Source organism: Xyrauchen texanus, chromosome 26 (genome assembly GCF_025860055.1).
Source record: "Xyrauchen texanus isolate HMW12.3.18 chromosome 26, RBS_HiC_50CHRs, whole genome shotgun sequence".
Lineage (NCBI taxonomy): Eukaryota > Metazoa > Chordata > Actinopteri > Cypriniformes > Catostomidae > Xyrauchen > Xyrauchen texanus.
The window spans coordinates 34,175,110-34,198,096 of NC_068301.1; the positions used below are offsets into that span (position 1 = coordinate 34,175,110).

General features: G+C 38.8%; 1 protein-coding gene across 2 annotated transcripts in view; it reads left to right on the forward strand.

Moving 5' to 3' along the window:
• Positions 1-1,218: 1,218 nt before the first annotated feature.
• The window catches only part of LOC127619870 (nucleoporin SEH1-like), a 31,092-nt gene continuing 9,323 nt past the window's right edge, over positions 1,219-22,987 (forward strand). Inside the window, exons 1-9 of one of the 2 annotated variants that reach the window (XM_052092889.1) lie at positions 1,219-1,464; positions 2,051-2,101; positions 5,221-5,367; positions 7,176-7,387; positions 7,565-7,663; positions 7,744-7,884; positions 8,110-8,267; positions 14,499-14,646; positions 20,196-22,708. In XM_052092889.1, coding sequence (XP_051948849.1) covers positions 1,354-1,464; positions 2,051-2,101; positions 5,221-5,367; positions 7,176-7,387; positions 7,565-7,663; positions 7,744-7,884; positions 8,110-8,267; positions 14,499-14,646; positions 20,196-20,223 — 1,095 coding nt within the window. In that variant the 5' untranslated portion in view covers positions 1,219-1,353 and the 3' untranslated portion in view covers positions 20,224-22,708. Of the gene's footprint in view, positions 1,465-2,050; positions 2,102-5,220; positions 5,368-7,175; positions 7,388-7,564; positions 7,664-7,743; positions 7,885-8,109; positions 8,268-14,498; positions 14,647-20,195; positions 22,709-22,987 lie in introns of those variants that run through there. The other variant, XM_052092888.1, reaches the window with a different exon arrangement.

The following is a 22,987-nucleotide window of genomic DNA, read 5'->3' on the forward strand; positions in this document are numbered from 1 at the left end:
ATTTGGTGCGGGGACTTCAATGCACATAGTACGTTATGGGGAGGTTAAGTGACAGATTGTAATGGTCGGGTGGTGGAAGATCTGATGGAAATTAAGAATTTGGTGTTTGATTGCTGGAGGTTACACAAGGGTAAATGTTGAGACAGGGAAAGAATCTGTTTTAGATTTAACATTGACATCTTATTAAATTGCAGGGAGATCTGAATGGGAAATAATGTGACAAGACACTATAGGAAGTGATCACTATCCTATATTAACAACAGTGCAATTAAATGCAGGAAGAAGTGATGTGAATCAGGGAAATATGCGTAAATGGAGGTATGAGGAAGAATTTATGAGTTTGAGTGAGGAGGGATCAAAGAACATTATAATAGAAACGGATAGATCGATAGAGATGATCAGTAGAGAAATAGTACAAGCAATTCAAATAGCATCAAATAAATATATACCAAAAAGTAAAGGGGGTAGAAATATTAAGATAGTTCCCTGGTGGAATGAAGAGTGTGCATGTGCCATAAGAAGAAAAAGGAAAGCATTTAGGAGAGTCAGGAAGTCACATAATTTTCAAAATTTGATAGAATATAAACAAGCTCAAGAAGTTGTAAGAAGAACAGTTAGGAAAGCCAAGAAGGTGTATTGGATGTCATACTGTAGTGAAATAGGTAAAAATACATCAGTAGAGGAGGTGTGGGGCATGATTAAGAAAATGAAGGGAATTCAAAAGAATAATGGATATCCAGTTTAAAGCATGAATGGAGAAACAGCTGTGGAAATGTTTCTAAAGGCGTTTATTAAAGTAAATAGTTCAGAACATTTGACTGATCAGAGTAAGAAAATAAGAGAGGATGTGTTGAAATAATATCCAGATTTAATGGGGGAAAAAGAGACTGTAAATCATCTGTTGGATGCCCCATTCTCTATGAGTGAATTAAAGAGGGCAGTGAGAAGAATGAAACAATCTACTCCAGGTTTGGATGGAGTTAGTTATTGTATGATGATGTATTTAAGTGAAGTTTCTATAAAAGTGATTTTAGCATTTTATAATAGAATATAGAAAGAAGGTATACTTCCTCAAAGTTGGAAAGAAGCATTAATAATACCCATTAAAAGCCAGGTATCCGCCGTAAAACAACAACAACAACAACAAGAATTAATAGTAGTATGTCCGCTAGACCAGTAGGTGTCAGTAATCAGCGCTCAACGGCAGTTTTCAGGAAACATGGCGCCGGTAGAGTTTAACATTTCAGCAAAGTTTGACTAAATACCTCATGTTATTTTGCTATTTCACTTGACAAAGTTACTGAATCGGTTGAGATTTTTTTTTTCTTCGCCAAGAAGTGGCTTTACTGGAAAATGTTCGTGGCGAAGAGTATCGCGGCGGATCATAAAGATCTCATTCACGATGTGTCTTATGACTTTCATGGTCGGAGGATGGCGACCTGCTCCAGTGATCAGAGTGTCAAGGCAAGAAACTGCTAACTGTGTTTCATCTCTCTAAACAGGACATTATTGAGCCTGTGTCTCAAAATCTAATGGTTGGGAATGCTTGCCTAATTAACGATGTAGTCCATACTTTAGCTTCAGCTTCTGGCTATCCTTTTATTTATAGCCTGCTGTTTACGTCAACTATCATAAGTCTTCTTTAATTTTGGTTTCCTCTCCAGTGTCGTGTGTGATTTGTGATGTTAGATGCCATGCCATGCCATGCCATGCCATGCCATGACATGACATTAGAGGGTTTGGTATAGTTGATTAATTGAATATGAGGCCAATGAACTATTTGTCATTTACACAAATTTGGGATGGGTCCTAAAGATTTTTGTTTCTCTAGATAATTATCTGGATTTTAGTAATATTATGTGTGTTTTACGTTCAGGCAGGCTTAAGCCGCATGTTGTATGTTTTTCAATAATAAAACGAAGTGAAGCCTGTATTTTTAATTCAAATAGCAGTTTCATATACGTTTGCTTGGGATTTCATAGCTTATATACTGTATGTACTTTCCATCAATGCTATTAACAAATTTTCTGGCTTTTCTGAACTACTTTAGGTCTGGGATAAAGGTGACAATGGAGAATGGCACTGCACTGCCAGCTGGAAGGTACTATTTTTATTTCTTGTGTTGTGATCTGATCTGGGTCTAACTAGCCACGTTTCATCCTAGGGTTTTTTTGCAATTAAAAAGTGCAGCTCATCAAAAAGTTTACCATTATAGCTGATGGAAACTCAAATTATCGCTAAAATTGTGTTGACATAAAATGTTTACGCTTAACTCTAGAACATAAACTCTATGTTGATACTTCAAATGTTGCGAAAAACTGGTTTGGAAACACTTTTTATCGAGAAATTTTTATGCAAAAATATAGTGTCACATGATGGAATTTACCCCAAATGTTAGCCTGTGATAATCATGATGACAAGGAATACATCAAAAGCCAATTTGTTGTACTTGAAGCATTACTCACACTGTTATAGATTGATCTTAATGGCATATAAATCCTGTGCTGCAAACACATCTGTGTCATGACACCTACAGGAGTGCCAACACAAATATCTCATATAATGCACCGGTCATCGACAAGTGCATGGAGAAGAAATGAATGACCACTCTTGCGATTAATTTAATCACGGTAGACATATGTTTATTTATTAAAGTTTCCCCAACTACTTGGTGCAGGTTGCCATCTTGAACAGGACCATGAGTATTCGATTTTGGGTCGGAACCGATAACAAACTGCGATAGGTGCAACATCAGAACCAATTTTACATTCCTATCAGAAGGGCAATGGCTCCCTTTTGATTGCAGTTCCTCGTCTTATGGTTGCATTTATTTTTGAAATTAAAGTGACAGTAAGCTGGTTCATTTCAATTAATTAGCAGAGATTGAGGGTGCTAGATTGGCCTGCAGTCCTGACCATCTCCAATTGAGAATGTGTGGTGCATTTTGAAGCACACAATATGGCAATGAAGTCCCCGTACAATTGTGCAGCGACCCACACAATGGATGAATGGGGGAAATTCCACTTTTTAAACTTAACAAACTTGTGTCTTCAGTGCGAGTGAGACATACCAGAGATTATTTAGCAGAGATCAGTCGCTTCTGTTAAAATGAATGGGAGAAATGGGAACACTCAACCAAGAAGCTCTAGCACCCAATGTCCAACGGATGTAGAAAGGAAGTCTCTAAAATGTGCATGCACATTAGCTATACAAGCCGGAAAATTGCAATTGGAAAATTAGGTAAAGAATCACAGTTTATGATTGCAGTATTGTCAGATTTTATTGCTGATTTGAAATATGTTATTTGATCATAATCTTGACCAACCGTTTTTGAGATTTTGGTCTTTATCCATTCAAGTAGATAGGAGCTGCACTGGCATGTGTGCCGAGAGCATTCCAAAGATGGCCAAGAGTGGACTGACTTGCTAGAAAGATATTGGACATACGCATGTTAGTGTTTGAAACAACAACCGCTCCACCGATGATGCCATTGCATCTACAATACACACTGCTCTCTCCCATCTGGAAAAAAGGAACACATATGTGAGAATGCTGTTTGTAGACTACAGCTCAGCATTCAACACCATAGTGCCCTCCAAGCTTGATGAGAAACTCCGGGCTCTGGGCTTAAACAGCTCGCTGTGCAGCTGGATCCTGGATTTCCTGTCAGGCAGACGTCAGGTGGTTAGAATGGGCAGCAACACCTCGTCATCACTGACCCTCAACACTGGAGCCCAACAGGGCTGTGTTCTCAGCCCACTCCTGTATTCCCTGTACACACATGACTGTGTGGCAACACATAGCTCCAATGCCATCATTAAGTTTGCTGATGATACGACGGTGGTAGGTCTGATCACTGACAATGATGAAAGAGCCTACAGAGAGGAGGTGCACACTCTGACACACTGGTGTCAAGAGCACAACCTCTCCCTCAGTGTCAGTAAAACCAAGGAGCTTGTGGTGAACTTCAGGAAGAAAGACAGAGAACACAGCCCCATCACCATCAATGGAGTACCGGTGGAGAGAGTCAGCAGCTTCAAGTTCCTCGGTGTCCACATTACTGAGGAACTCACATGGACCGTCCACACTGAGGCCGTTGTGAAGAAGGCTCACCAGCGCCTCTTCTTCCTGAGACGGCTGAGGAAGTTTGGAATGAACCACCACATCCTCACACGGTTCTACACCAACACTGTAGAGAGCATCCTGACTGGCTGCATCACCGCCTGGTACGGCAATAGCACTGCCCACAACCGCAAAGACCTGCAAAGGGTGGTGCGAACTGCCAGGAACATCATCGGAGGTGAGCTTCCCTCCCTCCAGGACATATATACCAGGAGGTGTGTGAAAAAAGCTTGGAGGATCATCAGAGACTCCAGTCACCCGAGTCATGGGCTGTTCTCACTGCTACCATCAGGCAGGCGGTATCGCAGCATCAGGACCCGCACCAGCCGACTACATGACAGCTTCTTCCCCCAAGCAGTCAGACTGTTGAACACTTGATCTCTCAGGATCAATAATTAGCACTGCACTTTATTCAACTGTAATCTCACACTGGACTGTCAACATATTCTCCTCAATATACTACTTCATATATATATATATATATTTCATATACTCCCTACTTATTGTATTGCATATTGTGTATTCTATATTGTATTCTATATTTTGTGTATTGTATATAATTATCGTGTTGTGTAAGTATGTTGTTTATTGTAATTGGTATATGTCTCGTCACTGTCATGACTGCTATGTTGCTCGGAACTGCACACAAGAATTTCACCTACTGTTGCACTTGTGTACATGGTAGTGTGACAATAAAGTGATTTGATTTGATTTGATTTGAAATAATCCAGCTGTAATCAAACAGCGTGTGGGTATAGAATTGAGTCAGTACTCTTTACTCCCAGTATTTTTAACAGGTGAAAAAAAGCATCTGCGTAATGTTAGTTTAATGTATACATCTAATGTTAACATGAACATGAAATTTAACATTGCCTGAATGTCATAGCATATATTGATAACAGATGGAATTATCAGAAATGGTATTTATAAAGTGTTGGTATTAAAACAAATCACCTTTTTTTTGAGGATTTGCTTGGAATGTCACATGAAAGTAAAAACACTTCATGTGAAAAATACAAACAAATTGGAATTTCTTTTTACCATCATGTGCATTTAATATTTTAAAACGTAATCTCTGTTCTGATTGTCTTTTTTTAGACACATAGTGGATCTGTGTGGAGAGTAACCTGGGCGCACCCTGAGTTTGGTCAAGTGTTGGCGTCTTGTTCGTTTGATCGCACTGCGGCTGTATGGGAGGAGATAGTTGGCGAATCCAATGATAAACAACGCTGTCAAAGTCACTGGGTATGTCAAATGATTCTCTTTCAGAATCTATGTCACACAAACACTTGTTGACAATCCACTCCAACGGAGTCATTTAATAAAAACTAAATAAAAAATGACGTTTTGCAACTAAATTTATATGAAGACATAGGGCTGCACAATTATTACATAATTTGATCAAATATTTTCTTGATGATGTAACTTAATTTCGTTTAATATTATTTACTTTAAAAGACTTGTGTGGGCCATATCCATGTCATATGTAGGCTACCCATCCAAAACAAGTTGTGATTTCCTAAAATAAATAAAGAGGCATAGACTCTACAAGACCTCTGAAGGTGTCCTGTGGTATATGGCACCAAGACATTAGCAGCAGATCCTTCAATTCCTGTAAGTCGCAAGGTGGAGCCTCAGTGGATTGGACTCGTTGGTCCAGCACATCCTACAGATGCTTAATCGAATTGAGATCTGGGGAATTTTGAGGCCAGGGCAACACCTTGAACTCTTCATCATGTTCCTCACACTCCTCACACCATTCTCGAACAATGTGCGCAGTGTGGAAGAGCGCATTATCCTGCTAAAAGAGGTCACTGCCATCAGGTAATACCATTTCTATGAAGGGGTGTACTTGGTCTCAATTATATTTAGGTAGTTGGCAACATTGCCCAGAGCATCACACTCCTTCCACCGGCTTGTTGTCTTCCCACAGTGCATCCTGGTGCCATCACTTCCTCAGGTAAACGGCGCACATGTAGACGGCCGTCCACGTGATGTAAAAGAAAATGGGACTCATCGGACCAGATTAACTTCTTCCACTGCTCCAAGGTCCAGTTCCGACACTTGCGTGCCCATTGTAGGCGCTTTCGACAATGGACAAGGGTCATCATGGGCACTCTGACCGGTCTGCGGCTATGCAGCCCCATACACAACAGGGTGCAATGCACTGTGTGTTGTGACACATTCATTCCTTAACCATCATTACCATTTTCTGTGACTTGTGCCACAGTAGACCTTCTGTCAGTGTGGACCAGATGGTATATCCTTCGTTGCCCTCAAGCATCGATGAGACTTTGGTGCACAACACCCTGTTGCCGGTTTGTGGTTTGTCTCTCCTTGGACCACTGTCCATTGTTTCAGAGATGCTCTGACCCAGTCGTCTGGCCATAACTATTTGTCCCTTGTCAAAGTTGCTCAAGTTTTTACTCCTGCCATTTCTCCTGCATTCAACTCGTTGACTTTCAAATCTACCCAGGCCTTGACATATGGCCTAGTTAGGAGATGAGCAACGTTATTCGCTTCACCTGGAAGAGGTCATAATATTTTGGCTCATCAGTGTATATACAGCTCTGGAAAAAATTAAAAGACCACTCCAACTGTTCAGTTTCTCTGGATTTGCTATTTATAGGTATGTGTTTGAGTAAAATTAACATTTTTGTTTTACTCTATAAACTACTGACAACATTTCAATACTGACAAGATGCTGATTTAAGAAACATTTGTAGTGGTCTCTCAATTTTTTTCCTTTAGGTTGAAAGAACCCGTTTTAATTCAGAACTGTTTCCATTTAGGTTTTTTAAATACTGGAAACTAATAATTTTCATGACTTTATGTTCCATTAATGGTTCTCGAACATGCATTCTTCTGCCAATGCGGACTGGATACCTTGCTAAAATACAGAACAATGAGAATGTTTCCTCCTACAGTCATTACATTAATTATTTTAAGATTCCCATGCCTATTTTTTAAGATCATGACACACATTAATAGTGTATGTGCAAAGCTGAAGCAACGTCACATTTCCTGTATTGATTTCTGCTGTGTCCATACAGATCAAGAGAACCACACTGGTGGACAGTCGGACATCAGTAACTGATGTGAAGTTTGCACCGAAGCACATGGGTCTTATGCTGACCACCTGCTCTGCGGACGGGGTGGTACGCATCTACGAGGCCCCTGACGTGATGAACCTCAGCCAGTGGTCTCTACAGCATGAGATCTCCTGCAAGCTCTCCTGCTCCTGCATCTCTTGGAACCCATCCAGGTCTGAACACGGTCTTTACACACTCATGCACAGTCACATCAAGACCTTACTTTCTCCTCTTATGTAGTCTTTCACAAGGTGACCCTGTTTCTAGTTTGAAATTCTTGGGCATTGCGTGTATGCTGCCTATGAACTGAAGTATATTAATTTGTCTATACTTTTTGATTTGCCCTTTAGTTCCCGAGCTCATCCTCCAATGATAGCCGTTGGGAGCGATGACAGTAACGTGACATACAGTGGCAAAGTACAAATTTATGAGTATAATGAAAATACCAGGTATGACTTTTTTTTTTTTTTTCATGTTTACTTAAGTTTCTATTTTTTGAGATGTTTGTAATGTGTTTGTTACATTCCAGAAAGTATGCCAAAGCAGAGACACTGATGACTGTGACTGATCCAGTGCATGACATCGCCTTTGCTCCTAATCTCGGGAGATCTTTCCATGTGTTGGCTATTGCGACCAAAGACGTCCGCGTTTTCAAGCTCGTACCACTAAGGTAAGTGATTCACACTTCTTAGTAAAGGTGGTTAGCAGACACATTGTTTGTTTAGTAATCTCCATAAACCCAGAAATGCAAGAAATTATGGCTTGCCATTGCACCTGCAGAAACGTTACATGTAGAAGACATTCTGTACAACATTTTATTTTGAAGGTGCTTTTATTTTGCTAAATGATCTGACTTGGAAAAAGTCCCATAGACTTTGTGTTCTGTGTTTAACAGGAGAGAGGGTGCCACCTGCTCTGGTCCCACTAAGTTTGAGGTGCAGGTGATGGCTCAGTTTGACAGTCATAACTCTCAGGTGTGGCGAGTGAGCTGGAACATCACCAGCACTCTGCTGGCCTCCTCTGGAGATGATGGCTGCGTGCGACTCTGGAAAGGTCAGCTGTCGACTAAATCTACTGCCTGCTGAGTGAACCTTTTCAAATATTTCAAACGATAGCTCTTAAATACTTGCCTATTCAGATATTATTCTTAAAGCCCAACTTGTTTTTTTTTTTTTGTTTCATACATTTTTGTTCCCAAAAAAGCTCCTTAATCAATGTTCTGTACTCTTTAACCCTTTAATCTCGGATGGGCAGTGGGCCTGCAGAAAGCGTACGTTATAAATACATTCTTGACCAACACGTAATGGGTATCATTTTAAAGCTTAGAAGCTGTTATATGGCATATTATGACCAAAACTGAACAAGTGCTTTAAAATTTGCAGACAAATCAGAAGTGTTCCGTTTTGATAATTTAAAGTGAAGTGAGGGAAGGACCCAAATGCAGGAGGCAAGTGTAATATGCTTTATTTAAAAAAAAAAATTATGAATATAAACAAAACCTCTCACAAGGGAGGGAAACTGAAAATACAAAAAAAAACCAAGAATCAAAATTTAAACAAAAACCCTCACAGGTGTGGACAAACAAAGCAAAAACATAAACCGACTGAAGACAGGACTGAACAGGAAACTACTGATTATGACTGACACAAAAGCATTCTGGCACAAGACTGAAAACAAGAGAGGTTTAAAAAGGATATAAGAGACTGGTGCCACAGATCTATTAACCAACAGAGTGAACTAATTGCACTGCTGAGCGGCACCTGTGGGAGACACGAAGGAGAGAGAAAACACAAGCACACGTACAAACATAACCAATGGGTGGAGGAGACTGTCATGATCTTGCCACAACAAGAATAAACTAAGAATAAATTAGCTGGATCATGACAGTATCCCCCAAAGGAACAACTACCATTTATTCAATGAACAAGCCAAAACTAAACCAATAAGACCAAACATCCGGATGGGAGGGTGGGGGAAATTAGGTGGATGGCACAAAACAAACAAGAAAAACAGAAGTCCAGGCCAGGAGGCAGGACAAGATGAACGGAACTTGGCAAAGACTGGCTGTGGCAGCTTGACCTGGCGTGGTGGCTTGGTGACTTAGCTTGCCGTGGTGGCTTGGTGGCTTGGCGTGGCAACTTGACCTGTCGTGGTGGCTTGGTGACTTAGCTTGCCGTGGTGGCTTGGTGACTTAGCTTGCCGTGGCGATTTGACTTGGTGGGTACCGGCATTCAGTAGGGACTGAATCTGCGGCCGGCTGGGAAGGGACTGACACAAGAGAGAGCTTAAGGGAAGGAGCGGGATCAGACAACCAGGGAGAGAGCTTAAGGGAAGGAGTGGGATCAGATGACCAGGAAGAGAGCTTAAGGAAAGGAGTGGGATCAGGAGACCAGGGAGGAGAATCCAGGAGAAGAGCAAGGTCAGGCAGCTCCAGGACTGGAGCAAGGTCAGGCAGTTGCAGGTTACTGGGCTGAATAGCATTCTGGTGGCTGGTTTCTGATGGGTGCTGCTTACTGGGCTGAGCAACTGAATGGTGGCTGATGGGTGCTGGTTACTGGGCTGAGCAACAGAATGGTAGCTGTGTCTAATGAGTGCTGGCCACTGGAGTGAGCAAAAGGCTGGTCGATGACCGCTGTGGAATGGACTGTATAGTCGATGGCCACAGGGGACTGAATAGCCTCATCAATGGCCATGGGAAATTGGACAGGCTCGTCAGTGGCCACAGGGAACAGGATGGGCTTGTCGAAGGTCACCGGGAGCTGGACAGGCTCGTCGACAGACACAGGGAAGTAGACAGGCTCGTCGACAACCACAAGAATCTGGACAGACTTGCCGACAGCTGCAGGGAACTGGATTGACTCGTTGAAATCCTCAGGGAACTGGACCGGCTCGTCAACTGCTACAGGGAACAGGACAGGCTCAAAAACAGCCCCAGGAAACTGGACAGACTTGATGACTACAGGGAACTGGACAGGCTCATCAATGACCACAGGGAACAAGACTGCTTCTTCACCAGCCTCAGGGAACTGGACAGACTCTATGACCATGGAAAACTGGACGGGCTGTGTGGTGGCCTCCATTGCCATGAACGCTGGCAGCAATTTTCTCGACAGCGTGAAGCCTGGGAAGAGCCAGAGAGATGGTATTCCTCCTCTACAGCATAAAGCTTGACTTCTGCAAGCCGGCAGAATTTGTCCACCAAATCACAACAGGGACATGTCCAGGCCTGACAAAAAGAGGTAATTGAGGAGGGTCTCAATAATACACCACCTGCAGACCATATCGGAAAGCTCCTCAGCATAAACACCAATGGGGCAACCACGCTGAGAGCAGAAACAGAGAACCTGCATGGTGTCTTGTGAGACTGACCTCTCTTTGGCAGAAGCTGGGTTTGAAAAAATTTCCATGTTGACTCTGCTGGATCCAAAAGTGGCCAGATTGTTCTGTCATGATACGCAAAAGCGTGAAGTGAGAGAAAGTCCCAAATGCAGGAGGCAAGTGTAATGGGCTTTATTTAAAGAATAAACATAGTAATAAAACATCTCACAAAAGAATGGGAAACTGAAAATACAAAAACAAAACCACCAAGAATGAAAACTAAAACAAAACTCACAGGGGAGAACAAACAAAGCAAAACAGGACTGTACAGGAACCGACTGACTATGACTGACACAAAAACAATCTGGCACAAGACTGAAAATGAGAGGGGTGTAAAGAGGAGATAGGAGACTGGTGCTGCAGATCTATTAACGAGCTGCACGAACCAGTGTTGCCATGGAAGCTCTGATTGTGCTGCTGAGTGGCACCTGTGGGAGACACGAAGGAGAGAGAAAACATAAGCTCTTGTTCAAACATAACCAATGGGCGGAGTCACAACAAGAATAAACTAAGACTAAAGTAATAGGATCATGACATTTGCACTGTACTCTGTAAAAACATGAACCTCATCAAATTGTCATGTTTTTAGAAAGCTCACATAGACTAGAATACCACCAGCTGATTTGTTTTACTCACAGACAAAAATACAGCAAGTAATAGCTAAGTATATGTCTTTGACACACTGCCATTCAAAAGTTTGAGGTCACTTGAATTAAATGTTTATCATGATCTTAAAAACCTTTTGATCTGAAGTGTATGAATTAAATATTTGAAATTATTTGTCAAATTTAATTGTGCCACCATATTTAATTCATTATGTAATACAAATTTTATTTAAAAAACGTTTTTGAAATGTGTGACTTGGACCAAATAATAAAGATAAGTGCCCAGCACTTCACAGGCTGATACCTCAAGAAGTTGGTTGAGAAAATGCCAAGAGTACATTTCTGCAAATTCTAGGCAAAGGGTGGCAACTTTGAAGATGCTAAAATAAAATAGTTTTGATTTATTTAGCTTTTTTGTTTTTGTTGTCACAATTAAGGCTGGCCGTTATGGCCAAAATAGTTATCGCGATAATCTTTCGTATTGTTCGATTATTGATATGTATCACGATATACATTTACACATTGCACTTTTTTTTTTTTTTATTTCAAAGTTGACTGAAGAAAAGAAGAAAAAATGTATTCTAAACAGTCAAAATAGTCTCTACAAAACTGCACAGGGGGTCCAGAGACGGCCTAAGCAGTGGGGTCTGTGGGATCTTTTACCAATTTTACCGTCTTTTACCATTTATCAATTGAAATGTTAAAATATCATCTGTTTGTTCTGAAGCATAGTGACAGCAGTCCAGTATTTGTTGGAATATTTTTACATTAAAATGAAATATTTTTTATATTTCTTTAGATTCATATACCCAAGTGTGGGGCATAGAAGCCCTTGTGACTGTGGAATGATGCTGAATGTTGGTTCAGGGGTGTCCCGTGAGAAAATTTAGAAAACGTTTTTTAAAAAATGTAAAAAAACATTTGTATATTTTCATTAAAGTGAGAGACTAGTCTACCAACTAGTCATTTTAGTCTTTCCTTATCCATTCCAGACATCTAATTAATTTTCACAAAATTAGAACAGAAATCGATTTGTTTATTATTAAAGGCTCATAAAATGCTTATTAATAATGTTACATTTAGAAGGTAAAAACGTTATGGTCTAAAAGGTGCTTTGAAACTACATTAACTCATGTGGTGCTTCATGTCTACACACGGAGCGGGACAGGGCAGAAATGATGCATGTTTGGTGCTAGAGAACAATATTCAAGATTACAGCGCAGAAAGATCAGCGCTGTTGTCCACATCACTGTTGTTCTGCCGCGCTCTTCACTAGAGACGGTGAGAGGGTGCAACTGTTGTCATGAAGTCTTGTGGGGCGGATGGAATCAATCCGGTGTCCGACGTAACCTAATTGTTAGCAAGGCAGCTAGCATTAGCAAGTTCATCTGGTCTGACCCTACGTTACCACTGGCGCGTTGTGAGCGAAGCTGAAAGCGTTTTCAATTAATTCCTATGAAAGCCGAGCGTCATGCTCGCAAGGTGGATCGTAAGATTGGCAGCGGTATGGAGCAAGCCCTCTCCTAGCTTTGTGAGTGGATTTCATCCACCCCAGTTGAAACGTAGCCTGAGAGAGCCGAACTGCTTGTGTTTTAGCGACACGTAGTAAATATCGCAAATTCCTCAAAAGCTTATTGTGTTTTTTCTTTATCGTGATATATATCGATATAGTTTTATCGTCCAGTCCTAGTCACAACATAATTCCCGTAGTTCCATTTCTGTTATTCCATAGTTTTGATGACTTTACTATTATTCTAAAATGTGAAAATAATAATAATAAAAATGATCATTAGATGACCCACACGAAGCACAATGTGCACACAGCATCTGACTATCTGGCATCTTGCTGTCTGGCTAGAAACAAGTTAGCTCTCCTGGATCAGATGACGTCATCGGAAATGATGTAGCATCATTGAACACTTAACCAATCGGATTGGGTTCAGATTGCTACAACCAGTGGTGAAAGTCCTCCATATTTGGGCAGAGAGTCATGTCATCAATCACTCTAATTACATATGGCCACCAGGAGATGGTGCCAAGTACTCAATGATGACTCATTCTGTGAAATCTCATTATAAAAATCATGTCTGCATGCAAACCTTTAGTCAGTTTTGTGTTTGCATGTGAAAGTAATTTTTCTGTACAATTATTAAGTTTTGTTTGTTTGGAGATATTTTTTGACACTAGGATAATTATTTTTGGAATGCTATAACTTTTGTTTTGTCATATCAACACAAAAGCAGTTTTTCGGAGCCACCTTATTTAGACCCTGAGATATATAATGTAAAATCAGAAAACTAAGTGGTGGGAAAGGGTAACATTTTGTTTTCTTACATTTCTAAGGCTAAGAGTCTCCCTAAACTAATCAAAACTTTTTCTGAAAAATTATACCAAACACGTGACCCTCGAGTTTATTTAATAATAAATTAAATGATTAATAATAATAAATTAATTAATTATTCGTCTTTAATTTTGGGTATGCTGCTGAAACAGGAAATCTTTTAAAACACCCGCAGAGGTTAACCCATAGTCTTGATAAAATTTGCCATTGAGTCAAAAATTTGATTAACATTTACACTGATTACTTTCCTGATTTCCCTGGTCTTATTGTGCACGAATCATGAGTGCACATTATTTTAAAGAAAAAAGTAGATTTTTAATTTCTCCTATTGAAAAATGGTCCATAAATATTGATGACTTATCTTGCTTGACCCCATTGGTTTTCAAACTGTGTTTTGGCTTTGATGTATTGTAACGGGTGAGTGGAAGACTGCCCTGTTCTCAAATCTCGTTCACTTTAACGCATACAAATTAGCCATGGTGACAATACACTGAAGAACCATTGTGCGCAATTTCTTTTCCTCCACCTTTTTATCCTTCTGGGTTTTCAGGCGCGCTCACTGCGCTGTAGAATGCATGAAGAGGCTGTGATGAAGTTTCAAATGGGGGTATGACCAAAACATTTTTAGATTTAATGCTCTACACTGTTTTTTGCCTTATCAAATGCTCTCTAGAATGAGAATGTCCCTCTTTCTAATACCAGGGTCGAGCTCTTTGATATTTCCTTCTTTAATAGGAAATATCTCAACGTAGAAAATAACTGCTTGTCAAGCGATTTGATAGGGTCTTTAAAATAATCTCTTATTAAAATAAAATACATTTCCATTGATATAACCAAGGCCGTACAAGCGTAAAAATGTATATTAACTAAAAATATCACGGCATTACGTGTTTCACTAAATATTCACATTAAAGAAGTTGCACTGTAAAAGCTGTTACATGTTGTCTTTAAACCCTGCAGCTAATTACATGGATAACTGGAAGTGCACAGGGATCCTGAGAGGAGATGGAAGTCCAGTAAACGGCTCCTCAGGACACACTGCAGCTCTGAGCGCTGTGAGCGTTTCTGGAGCTGCCCAGATGGTTGTTGGGGCAGCTTCTGCTGGGAGGTATGTGGTGGTGCTGTGATATTGGGGTGGGTGGTTTGACCAAAATCTCTGTATCTGTAGATTTGTATCATGGTAACGGTACACTAAGTTGTTATCACATTTTATTTTAGGTGCACGATCATGGTATGGTATCGTATGAGTGGGAATTTGTTTTCTGAAATACACTGCCTGGCCAAAAAAAAAAGTTGCATACACTAATATTTTGTTGGACCACATTTAGCATTGATAACGGTATGCATTCATCATGGCATTGTTTCGACAACCTTATGCAACATCACAACATTTATTTCCATCCAGAGTTGCATTAATTTTTGCCTGAGATCTTGTATTGATGTCGGGAGAGTTGAACCACCTAAACCTGACCAATTGAAGCAACCTCAGATCATAACTTTGCCTCTAGAGGCTTGTAAAGTGGGCATTATGCATGATGGGTGCATCGCTTCATGCGCTTCCCTTCTTACCTTGATGCACCCATCGCTTTCCAAAAGGGTAAATCTGACCTCATCAGATCACTTGACCTTTTTCTATTGCTCCACAGTCCAATCTTTATGCTCACTAGCAAATGTAAGTAGTTTTTTCTGATTAGCCTCACTAACAAGTGGTTTCTTATGGCCACACAGCTGTTTAGTCCCAATCCTGTAAGTTCTCTTCGCATTGTGCATGTGGAAATGCTCTTGCTTTGTGGCCATAAGAAACCAAGCATTTTGGTAATCTCCGATCACGATAATTCGTGATTTTTTTTCTTCCATGAAGCTTACGGTTCACCACTATCCTTCCAGGTTTTAATAATGTTGGACAATACTTATCCCAGTTCCAGTGATTTCAGCAATCTCCTTTTGTTGTGTTTGTTTTTTTTGCTTGATGTAGGTCAATAATTTGCCTCTTCTGAAACACATGGTTGTTTAATAAATGAGAAGCTACACACTGCATCAGTTAGGGTTAAAAGAATTGTTGCCAGCTGAAACATTAATTAATGCGATAATGATCCAATCATAGGCTATTAAATATCTGCTTATTTAAATCCTAACCGCAACTTTTTTGGGCCAGGCAGTGTATTTTTGCTTGCCTTCGGAATTGTTTGTGTTCTCTTGCAAGAAGTTTTGTTCACTCACAATTTACCATGGTTTTACTACAGTAGACATATTGTAACCATAATATTTGTATTGAAACCATAGTCAGGGTTCCCTCGTGTCCTGAAAAACTTGGGAAACACAGAATTTTACAATGCAGTTTTCCAGTCATGGTAAATGAGAAAAATACATAAATGCCCTGGAAAAGAATTATTTGTCCTGGAAAATATTTTAGTATAATAAAACTTAAGTAAGTATTTATATAGTGCAAAATAGGATTTTCATTTAAAAATTGCTGTAATGTTAACTACCAAAACATTTGGGTTGTAAACATTAGACAATGATGATGTTTGAATGTACAATTAATCAAACAGAAATTGTGATATGTCCTAGTGTGATTATTAAACTGCAAAAGGCTCTGATCTAATGAAATGTATATAGAATCTGCATGTGCTGCGTGCTTCAAAATATATTTGGGAAGCTGGCTGTCATTTACTGGCAGGCAGAGTCATGGGCATTGTGTGCTTTGTGTGTGTGTGTGTGTGTGTAGTAGTTGACAGAGAGCAGAGCGCTCTGAAGTGCACAGGACATACAGACTATTATCTTGTTTAAATAAATCACAGCTTTTTGGGGTTTAATAATCAAACTGGGCCACATATCAAACCTTTAATCCGAAGGTGAGAAACTGCCATCAAAAACACACAAACTTGAAAAATAAAAGCTTGATTTAAATGGTCGTGTGAAATGGGGACAAAAAGATAACAATATATTACTACTGAAATTAGCATCCACCAAGCGGCAAATATAGGTACATTTTCTATTTGGCTGGTGAATTTCGCAGTGTCATGCGCCACTCTGCCGGGAGCATTTTTCTTTCTATATCAGTTTGTTTCAGGTTGTAAAATAATATTACAGATTTGTCCTCAAGGGGGCTCTGTATGCCTGCAGTCATTAATGTTGCAGGTGTTTACATAACGGCTCTCATTTGCTAGTTCCGCTGCTTATCAAACGTCTCTTTTAGTAGGGATACCGTGCTCATTGAATGCTTACGTGCTCCTTTGCTCACACTCTCATTCTCTGTTTGTAGCAGAATACTGCGAGCAGAACGCTAATTCACTTCATACAGACTACATATTTATTTAATTATATAGCAGCCGTTTGCAGTTTAATAATAACTTTGAGTCACGTAGGGACTGGTTTTCTGGAGGTGAAAACTTATTTGAAAACAAACAGAAATGGAAAGGGCTTTCACTGTAATAATACTGCTGCTACTACTACTATTGATGATGATAATAATAATAAATCAATAGTAATTGTATAATATTGAAGCAGTATCTCTCACTTATGATGTTCTGTTATGCAGGACTTTATTTGACTTATAACTCCTGTGCTGTATTTTGGAATGTGCTGTGAGATTCTGAAAAAAAAAAAGTACAATGTGTTGAGAATTAATTGTTCTATTATCATTTTATTTAAGTTTTAATTAATTTGTTAAGTTTTGATGATAAAATAAAACAAATAAACCAGTATTATTATCGGTGAGTAAAGAAAAGGAAGTATATCGTTACTGGTTCTCAAAAAAACAAACAAAATTGTTATTGGTTCATCCCTAGTTGGCAGTAAATCTATGAACCGGCTCTCTTTAGTTAATTAAAAAGACTTCTGAATCAGTTGGGTCTGAATGAGTTCATTGATTCCCTCCAAATAAACCAAGAACTGTTACTCTGTTATGTGTTCTTTAAGCTCATTAGAGTTACACACTGGTTGTTCATATGACATGTAGTTTCAAATACAAGGTTTAAATGTGGTTACTGTGGTAAAACCATGGTACATTTATTCAGAGGGAACACAATGTATCGCAAGGGAATGCAAAACTGTTTCAGAAAACAAATTCTCACCCTGCCCTCTAAGGGGCTTTGTAGTATTGTTATGTTTGCTTGAAATTCAACAAAAATAGTTCATATATTAAATAACCATGTGATAATTGCTTTATTTGGATAATCATATCAAAAAGTCTGGTCATTGTAAAATAGCCGATATACCTGTTCGCACACCTGTGACCACATATCATATTTGTGTATTAATGTGGCAAGTTGTGAAGGCAACTAAAAACAGAATTACTTTGCTTCTCGTTGTGCAATCTTAAATTGTTCTTCATCTTGACTTGTTTGGGACACGTCCTGCTCTGTATTTTTTACATTACTTGATGTTTATTATCTAATGGCCATGTACATGAATCTATCGTGGTCTTAACTATGTAGCTCAATCTTATTTATCATGTTGCTATGATTGCACGATATACACAGTTCAGAAAGTATTCAGAACCCATTTTGTTATGTTGCTGCCTTATGCTAAAATGCTTTATATTTTTCACATCAATCTACACTCCATACACCATAATGACAAAGCAAAAATCCAATCTTTGTTAACATTGCACATTTATTAAAAAGAAAAAAACTGAAATATTACATTGACAGGAGTATTCAGACCCTTGACCCATGACACTTGAATTTCTCTGGATCATCTTTGACTTGTTTCTACACTTTGACAACATGTAAACTGGTGGCAAATTCAATTGATTGGATATGATTTGGAAAGGTACACTCCTTTCTATATAAGGTCTCACAGCTGAAAATGCATATCAGAGCAAAAACCAATCCATGAGGTCAAAGGAACTGCCTGCAGAGCTCAGACAGGATTGTGTCGATGCACAGATCTGGGCAACAAAACCATTTTGGCTGCATTGAAGGTTCCCAAGAGCACAGTGGCCTCCATAATTCTTAAATGGAAGAAGTTTGGAACAACAAGCACTTCCTAGAGCTGGCTGCCCAGCCAAACTGAGCAATTGGGAGACAAGGTCCTTCGTTACAGAGGTGACCAAGAACCTGATGGTCACTCTGGTTGAGCTCCAGGTATCATATGTGGAGATGGGAGAAACTTGCAGAAGGACAACCATTACAGCAACACTCCACCAATCTGGGCTTTAAGGCAGAGTGGTCAGACGAAGCCTCTCCTCAGTGCAAGACACATAAAAAAGCACCTAAAGGACTCTCAGACTGTGTGAAACAAGATTATCTGGTCTGATGAAATGAAGACTGAACTGTTTGGCCTCAATTCCAAGCGTCATGTCTGTAGGAAACCATGCACCGCTCATCACCTTCTCAACACCATCCCAACGGTGAAGCATGGTGGTGGTGGCATCATCCTGTGGGAATGTTTTTCATTAGCAAGGACTGGGGGACTTGTCAGGGTTGAAGAAAAGCAAAAATATAAAGATATCCTTAATGAAGACCTGGTCCAGAGTGCTTAGGACCTCAGTCTGGGCCAAAAGTTCTCCTTCCAACAGGACAATGACTCAAGCACACAGCCAACTCTGTGAATGTCCTTGAGTGGCCCAGCCAGAGCCTGGATTAAACCCAATCGAACATCTCTGGAGAGACCAGTCCACTGACATTCCCCATCCAATCTGACAGAGCTTGAGAGGATCTACAAAGAAGAATGGCAGAAAATCCCCAAATCATGGTGTGCAAAGCTTGTCCATCAAATAAAAAATCTGGTTTTTGCTTTGTCATTATGGGGTATGGAGTGTAGATTGGTGTGAAAAATATAAATAATTTAAAGCATTTTGGCATAAGGCTGCAATATAACAAAGTCTGAAAAAATGAAGGTCTGAATACTTTCTGAATGCACTGTATTTATATATTTGTGTTTATTATACACAAATTTAGTTTGTATATCTGACACTTTTTTTTTTAACTTCTGGTTTACAAACTGCTGTCATGCAGTATCATTATAATTTAAGGACTATTCACTCCAAATTCGAGAAGAAAAAACTAAATGTCTGTTCACACCAAGACTGAAATGAACATTCATTGGGCAAAAAAAAATATGTTTCACACCTGTACAGGAGGAGGCCCAGTTTTACAAACAAATTTACTCCGTAAAGTTAATTAGATTAACATGTTTAATGTTTTAAAGGCATTTTTCTAATTTTACATAACTGTAATGCCATTATGTTCTTCCCATGTTTTGATGATTTATGGAATATATTGTAGGTTTTGTTAACCGAAATATTTTAATTTACATATGTATTTATTCTATAAACATTTACAGATAATTACAAATGCTGTCCGTCATTTTGTTAGATAAAAGACAACCATTTTAACATGGCCTTACTTTCTACATTGTGTGTGGAGTGAATAGTTCCACAGGAATCCATTGTTTCTATTAAAAATCTCATTTGTAACAAATATTCGGTTTTGACGTGAATAAGCCCTTGCGTTCCTTTGAGGCTTTTGATCATTGTGCAGTTGAAAATGTTGCATAAGTTGATGCTGTAGAACTTTTATTAGCATTTGACCATTTGTTTGCATTTTTTCGTAAAAGTGTTATTTGCATTTGATGATTTGTATTTGCATTTTTTCTCTGAACAGTTGTGCTGTTTGTGGTTTATACATAACTATGTCTTATTTTTAACAGAAAAAAATCTCAGCTGATGCCAGGCTAATGGCATAATGTGCTGATTGGCTGCTTGCTGCATGCACATGCACGGGATTGGACCAAGAACTCATTGACCCCTCCCCGTGCACTGTGTGACACCTGTACACTCTTCCAACTACTAATCCAACAGAAATGCGTGATGGTGCCTGGATCTGTCATGTGACTGATAAAGCAACTGTGCCTGTTGTGTATTCTGTTCAGTGGCACGTAACTAATGTTGTTTTGTTAAGTTTTTGTTTTCTTGAACAAATTAGACTTAAGCTCATGGTTCAAAACGGAAATCATTTTGCCATGTGCACATCAAAAAATCACTTCTACCTGAAAGATTTTGTTTAGTCATGTTTGAAAACTGGCATCATGTCTTCAATTTGTTGGTAGCTTTATATCAGATTTGCCACCTTTTGGGGTGCATGTGGACCAATGGCCTTCAAGGAATAGTTTCCCCAAAAATGAAAATTCCCTCATAATTTACTCCTCATGCCATCCCAGATGTGTATGACTTACATTCTTCTGCTAAACACAAATAAAGATTTTTTTTTAAACATTTCAGATCTGTAGGTCCATGCAATGCTAGTGTATAGTGGCCAGAGATTTGATGTTTAAAAAGCACAAAGGCAGCATATAAACCATTAGACTCCAGTGGTTAAATCCATGTCTTCAAAAGTGATGTTGGGTGTGAGTGAGAAACAGATCATTATTTAAGTCCTTGTTTTACTATCAATTCCACTTTCACGTTCTTCTTTTGTTTTTGGTGATTTGCTTTCTTTGTGCATATCGCCACCTACTGGGCAAGAAGAAGAATTTTTAGCAAAAAAGGACTTAAAATATTATCTGTTTTTCCACCCATACCTATCATGTTGCTTCAGAAGACATGGATTTAACCACTGGAGACAAATGGATTACATATATGCTGCCTTGATGTGATTTTTGGACTTTCAAAATGTTGTTACTCATTCACTTGCATTGTATGGACCTAAAGAGATGAAATATTCTTCGAAAAATATTTGTTTGTGTTGAGCAGAGGAAAGTCAGACATCTGAGATGGGATGAGGGTGAGTAAATGATGAGAGAATATTCCCTTTTTGGTGAACTTCCTTTAACCTTTGCTTTCAACAGTATATGAATGAATCTTAGGAAATGTCCAGGTTACATTTTATAGGTTACATCACAATATCTACAGAAAATGATGCATTTCCAGGACAGTTACGCATCCCCAACCCCTCCTTTCAGTACCATACAGTTATTTTTTTATTGATTTTTAAATCAGCATGAATTATAGACCGTACAACCAACGTTACCATGATTTGTGAATGTTTCACTATTTTAATGTTTTTGTTAATTACTGTTTGCATTACAGTATTGAGAATTGAGGGGATGGGGTAGTCCTTGTAATTGTCATGAAAAAAAGTCACAATGCCAAAAATCGAATTGTCCTAAAATAATTTTTCTTTTTGTGTGAAATATTATGGAGCCCATAAGTGGTTCTCAACCAGGGGGCCGGACCCACTTGGGTGCCTAAGCACACTTCCAAGGGGGCCTCAATATGACTTAAATTTAATTTTATATAAGAAATATTAAAATAATTAAAATAGTCCTCAAATAAAATGCTAAGAAAAAAAAAAAAGGTTTTATGATGTATGCCTACAAATTATAAACAGACTCATTCTGAAACTTCTAGAATCAAAAATTAAACTATTTAATTTAGTTTTGGGCGAATAGTTTCTAGTTTCGAACCACAGTTTTAAGAACAATGGTAAAATATACAATAACATATTTTTTTTTTTTCACAGAATAATTTATTTTTATTACCATAATTTTGGTTTTCCTTTTTCACTACTATAGTTAATACCATAGTTCAACTATGTTTGCTATAGTAAAACCACGCTTGGTTTTTGAATGGGCTAGATAAAGATATTGTGAGGGAACCCAAAATAATTGCAAAGGGAATGCAAAACTATAAAAAAGAAAAGAAAAGAAGAAATGCCCTCCCTGTCTTCTAAAATGTGAACTGGGCCATTCACATATACATATTTTTGCTGTTTAGTTTAGTGTTATTGTTACTCACTATATATTCTGCAGTGTGGACAATAGAGGGAGACGGTGTGTCTAATTCTGCCCAGTTCTGTTCAGACACACGTCTCCAAAATTGTCATTAACACATTTTCTAATTTGTTGATTGGATGAAACTGATAAACCATAATGCAGTATCTAGTCTGGGATGTATGCACAGATTGTTAGTTTGATTTTAAAACCAAGCGGCTTTTGCAGTGCAGTAGTCAGTGATGAACCATGTCCATCTCATCATCAAAAGCATGTGCCAATCCAAAGTCTTGATGTATGAATACCTGCATCATGAATCAAAGGCTGGCAGCCATAGCCAGTTGCAAAATGTTTTAATTGCTCGAGATGCCAGTTCCCCATCAATAGAGAAAATGTGCTGCACTTTAGAAATTCAGATCTAGAAGGAACTAAAACTCTTGAAGAGTGTTTATTGGTCAAATAAAACTTGTTTTTAAGATTGTCATGTCTGAGTCTTTACTTTCTCTAACGTACAGCACTTCAAATAACCTCTCTCTTGAATAGTGTAGTCCTCATGCAAGGAGACCATGTAAAATTATTTTAAATTGTTCTGAGTAGACCTTTATTTTTATACATTGGTGGCCAAAAGTTTGGAATAATGTACAGATTTTGCAGTTTCAGAAGGTAATTGGTACTTTAATTCACCAAAGTGGCATTCAACTGATCACAAAGTATAGTCAGGACATTAATAA